The sequence below is a fragment of the Rhinolophus sinicus genome, chromosome 16, assembly GCF_057876585.1.
Source record: "Rhinolophus sinicus isolate RSI-liver-muscle chromosome 16, RSI-T2T, whole genome shotgun sequence".
Taxonomy (NCBI): domain Eukaryota; kingdom Metazoa; phylum Chordata; class Mammalia; order Chiroptera; family Rhinolophidae; genus Rhinolophus; species Rhinolophus sinicus.
In genome coordinates, this window is record NC_142516.1 from 11019341 (window position 1) to 11024953 (window position 5613).

Below are 5613 nucleotides of genomic sequence, written 5' to 3' on the forward strand. Positions count from 1 at the left end.
ACAGACATCTTCAAAAGTCCTGCGGTCACAGAAATTCTTTACCTACTTGAGGCTTCAGTTTAAACCAAGTTTCTCTTTTCTTTCTGTTCTAATGTTGACCTTTGCACCCCAGTCTCTCACTAGGTGAGTTCCAGGTCTTATTTCTAGGCAAGCTAGAGATTACGGTAAAGTTACCAGTTTTATATGTCCTTAAATAATCTATGAATCAGAGGCTTTTGGGTTTTCAAAACTGATTGTATAGCCAGAATGGAAGATATGTTGTGGATTAAAAATCTGAGACATTAAGCACTATTTACTTTTGAGTTTCAAAATTATCCCAGATGTTGTGTTTGTTTGCTAGGGTGGCCGAAACAGAGTACTACACAATGGTGGCTTAAACAACAGAAATTTATTTTCTCACAGTACTGGAGACTGGAAGTCTGAGACCAAAGTTTTGGCAGGATTGGTTTCTTCTGAGGCTTCTCTCTTTGGCTTACCATCTTCTTGTGTCTTCACGTGGTGTTTTTTCTGTGGATCTGTTTCCTAATCTCTTCTTTTATAAGGACACTGGTCATATTGGATTAGGGCCCACACTAATGAAATAATTTTAACTTAATCACCCCTTTAAAGACCCTATATTCAAATAGGTCACATTCTGAGATACTGGGGATTAGGACTTCAATTATGAAATGTTTCAGGGGGAGGGGAGAAGGGGCCACAATTCAGTCTTACACCAATGTGTTAGACAACAAATTCTCATATTTTAAGAGACATTGCTTGGGATCCACAGATAACCCAGGGAAGACTTGAAAGAGAAATCAAAGGAACCAATTTAGGTAATTCTAGAGAGGCTCTTGGAAGGGCTTTTAAGTAAGTGAATCTGAGAGTAGATTGGATGTGTGCCCTGCGCCCAGTATGAGGGCTGTACTGGTGCTCCTTACTCTACTGGGATTAGAAAGAGCAATAGAAAAGAGTGGCATTGGATTTGTAGACCTCAGAGGGCTGGATATTGCCCTCAGTATTTTCCTGGAGGCAATTCAAAGGTTTCCCATCGGTCTAGGGTGGCTCACTCAAATTAGATGAACAGAGATAAAAGTCAGGTTGATGGGAAGAAGAGAGGAGACTAACATCAAGGGGATATGGCATCCTCATGATGGCTGAGGATGATGTCTCTATTGGATCATCAGTACAGAGTAAGAGAAGTAGCAAAAGCCAGTCTCCAATCTCAAAGGCAAGCCCTAGCCATCATCCATGGTGACAAATGAGTGGAAGGAGGTCACATGTAAACAACAGGTTCTAGTATAGGACCAAAATATAGACTTGTCTAGAAAAGAACTGCTCTGTCTTTGCACACACCAGAGAGAAGTTGCATAAACCCTTAGAGTTAGAAACAGGACTTGGAAGAAGCTATGATAACCACGAGGGGTGGGATATGAATGAATAGGGCTGAATTACAAATTAAAAGTCACTGAGAAATTATTGGATTGGGTTGAGAAAAGTCAAAATTGAGTTACAATTAGGTAGACTGAGTTCTCAAAATAAAATTAAACTATAGAAATGAAGTTACAGAAATAAAGTTGCATTTTTGCGTATCCAAGTCTTTTTTTCCTTTTGACAAATTTTTTTGAGTAATTATTCAATTCTTGAGGTTTATGGTGACTGAAAAAGTCCCTTGTTATGTGTACCAGTACTTCTTGCTCCCATGCCCATAGCAGACATTGCAATCAATCAATATTCATCCTTCTTCATTTGGCCCAGAAGTAGGGACAAGTTTTTCCATTATAGCAGTGCAAGGAAGTCCTTATCGATTGATCAGAGTAGGCATGGAACTGAAAACTAATTGGCCCACACATGTAATAATGGAATAAAATTGAGCAATATACTCATATACTCACCCAGACTCTGCCCCTCCCTAGGTTAGGACTGATTGAGGAAAAATCAAAGGAGTTTAAAAACTCCTTATTGTATCATTTAGAAACTTTAAGGTCATCTATCTATGCTTTGTCTAAAATACCATGAGAGATTAATTTATTTGACTTAGATGTTTCCATCTATTAAAATACAAATACCAGGAGAGAGAGAGAATCACACTAAACTGCTCTTTTTTGGGGAAAGCTTGTATTCTAATAGTCTCTCTCTCTCTCTCTCTCTCTCTCTCTCTCTCTCTCTCTCTCTCTCTCTCTCTCACACACACACACTCACACACACACACACACCTGCAAAAAAATCTAACAGAATAGATTGGTTATGTATACATAAACATCTCTGTACATATATAGATTTCTATATAGATGCTTACAAAATTTTTCTGGAAATTCAGTGACCAAACTGGGCTGAATTTATAAACAGAAATAAGGGAAATATGGGAGGTTCCAAAAAATTGTGGAAGAAATAAAGGGAATGTGATTTTTCTAGAATGGAGAGAGATTCTGGGGTGAGTCTACAATGATAGCACAGGCACCAAGACATGGGTCCAACCACAGCATGATAGAGACCACAAGTGGAAAACTACAGGATGTAGCTACAATGACGAAAGAGTATTTCTCCACCAAAGACTTGCCTCAGGCACTGGTGAGTGTGTTTGTGTGTGTGCATACATGAGTGTGCATGCATGCAAACACACCCACACCCATACTTTGCAATCAGGGTCCACAGATTTTGTTGGTTTTTGCAGTAGAAAGCCTATCCATTTCAAACTTAATCCCGCTGATCAATTTCTCTAAGCCCCGTTTCATGTCTTTGTTTCTTAAACTGTAGATAACTGGGTTCAACATTGATGTCAATACAGTGTAGATGATTGTTGCTATTCGGTCCTTGACAGTATAGCTGGACAAGGGCTGGAAGTAGACATAGCTAATACTCCCATAAAACAGAGTCACCACAGTGAGATGGGAGCTACAAGTAGAGAAGGCTTTGCGTTTTCCAGCAGCTGAGGGAATGTTGAGGACGGCAATGAGGATCCTTAGGTACGAGATGATGATGCAGGCAAAAGGGGCCATCACAGAGGCCAGCCCTTCTGTCATGGCCACAACTTCATTGACAAAGATAGAAGAGCAGGCCAATTTCAGGACAGGGTTGACATCACAAAAAAAGTGATGGATAACATTTGATGCACAAAAGGTGAGTCGATTCACCAGGAGGACATATAGGAGGGAGTGGAGACAAGGGAAAGCTATAGAGAAGGCCAGTAGCAACATACAGCGCCTGTGGTTCATAATAGTGACATAATGGAAAGGGTTACAAATGGCTACGTAGCGGTCAATGGCCATAGCTGCCAGGAGATAACTGTCTATGTTTCCAAAGACCAGGAAGAAATACATCTGAGCCAGACATTCAGCATAGGAGATGGTCTTTGTCTCTGATAAGAAGTTCACTAACATTTTGGGGACTATGACTGTTGTATAGCAAATGTCAGCAAAAGACAAGATGCTCAGGAAGAAATACATGGGGTTTTGGAGTTGAGGATCAGAGCAGATAGCCAAGATGATGAGAAGATTTCCTGTCAAGGTGACCAGGTACATGATAAGAAAGAGGACAAAGAGTGGCTTCTGGTCCTCAGGACGAGGGGAGAGTCCCAAGAGGATGAACTCAGGAAGTCTTGTCAGGTTGCACATTTCCATGGACTTGTATGCACCTACGCGATAAACAACACTGTCAATTAATTGTTCTTGTGTCATCTGGGACATGCATCTTTCCATCTGGTTCTTACACTGAGCAGTTATTAATAGAGCATTTACTCCAATGTTTTTCTTCCTGAATATGGAAAACTCAGAGCCAAACGTGGCTTTAACTTGTTCTTTTTAAATCTTTGAGATAGAGATCTAAAGAAACAGATACAAGGAGGGGGGAAAAAGGGAGGGAGGGGGAGAGAGACAGAGAGAGAGAGAGAGAGAGAGAGAGAGAGAGAGAGAGAGAGAGAGAGAGAGAAAGAGAATATGAGAGAATTAGGATGGAGAGCTTGATTTTCACAGAGCCACCGATGTAGTCTTTGAATCAGGTTCAGTTCAGCTTCTGATTAAGGATTACCGAGGGCTGACCCACATCTAAATAATTATGAGGTAGCTCTCTCACCAAGCTTGTAGTTGATGAATAACCATCTTTTTAAGTCTAGGTGCTTCTTTCCACATCATTTACAGTGGAAGTAAGAAAGTCATTTAAAGAACATTGAATTGAATAGAAACAGTTATAGGGAAAAGAAAGATGGAGTTAGGGAAAGTGAGAGAGAGGAAATGAACTTGTGTGACAGAATTCTCTCTCAGACTTCCCTGCTCTTTGGCTGATAATTTATATTCTAAGATCAGGGATCTGAGACTCACAAGTGAACTGGGGTAAAGGAAGATTCAACTTTAGAGTATAGATGCAAAAATTCAGCATTTAATATGAACGTCAGTTAGCGCTCTTATTTATTGTCCAGTGAGGACTAATTATCTCTCTGAGATCAGATATTCCCCACTTTCTCACCAGCCATTCTGAAAGTTGACATCTTACCTGGAAAGGACATTGAGGTCTTGCCTCATGTATTCATTCCACTGTCCTCATTTATACTCTATTGAATGATTAGTCAAAAAAAGACAAAACTGTGCCAAGAGACAGCATGCAAAAAAGATACCTGATGAAAATCTCCAGATGCTTCTGGAATGTGAATGTTCCTTTCCTTGGATTTTTATCCTTCACACAGTGTAGATACAGCCCCTGCTTCCCTTATGGGAGTATCCTCTGAGACTATGTCACTAAAATCTGGTGTTTGGCAGGGAGAGAACAAGAAAACAAACGTTATTAACTCAGTGAAGGGTTATCCCCAGGGATCCAGAGGAATTAGAAGTGTTCTCCCTCCCCAGGTGGCCCCACATCCCTCTCCTTGACCCTCTGGGTTTAGTGCAGTGTCTGCTTAGCCTGGCGTAGGTGTTGGAGGTGGATGGTAATTTTCTGTCCCTTGGCTCTTCCAACCTTTCTGAGGGCTTACCTGGAAAATGTCATCCCATGTAGCACTGAGGACAGAACACCAGGCAGGCCACCAGGGTCCCGTTTTCCCTTTGAATCTATGAAGCTGTGATTAGGCCTCCCCCTTAGTGCCTCCATTTCTCTGCAGGACAATTACTCAGAGGACCCCAATGTTGGTACCTTCTGCTCCTTCCCTCCCAAGTTTAGACACATCTGCTCCTGAGTAGCTGCAGCTTTATGACTTCCTTCTCTAACAAAAGGGAGTGTCGTAACATTTACCCAACCTTAGGTCACCCTCCCCTTGTTAGCCAATCCTCCAGCCTGCTACTCAGATATTTGATTACCATTCCTTGTTATTACAGCTAGGGAAAGGCACCAGCTTCACATCTTTTATTCTTCTCAATTCCTGAAAGCACACAGAATCCATACATCAGGGTCCCCACTTGCCTGTCAAATACATGCTGCCCGTTTCCTGGCACTTGGTGATTTCTGATCCCATTTTACAATTAACCCACCCGGCTTTCTTACACTTCTCCCTTCACTCCAGTCTCCACGCTCAAATGCAGCTTCTTACAAGAAGCATTCTTTGATGAACTAACTAATGGAATGAAGTTATCTGTCTTCGCTGATCCCTTCCTATATGAATTGCCATTAAACACAAATCATATTCATTGTCACAGAATTTCTCACTTA

At 41.2% G+C, this 5613-nt stretch overlaps 1 protein-coding gene across 1 annotated transcript; it reads right to left on the reverse strand.

Moving 5' to 3' along the window:
* Window positions 1-2621: 2621 nt before the first annotated feature.
* Window positions 2622-3599, reverse strand: LOC109439295 (olfactory receptor 1L3-like). Its single transcript, XM_019719559.3, has one exon. The coding sequence runs from the start codon at window positions 3597-3599 to the stop codon at window positions 2622-2624; it is 978 nt and encodes a 325-aa protein (XP_019575118.2).
* Between the last annotated feature and the right edge of the window lie 2014 nt (window positions 3600-5613).

What these genes read in the sequence shown, in the direction of transcription:
- LOC109439295 (XM_019719559.3), bottom strand. Translation starts at nt 3,599, where the DNA reads ATGGAAATGTGCAACCTGACAAGACTTCCTGAGTTCATCCTCTTGGGA.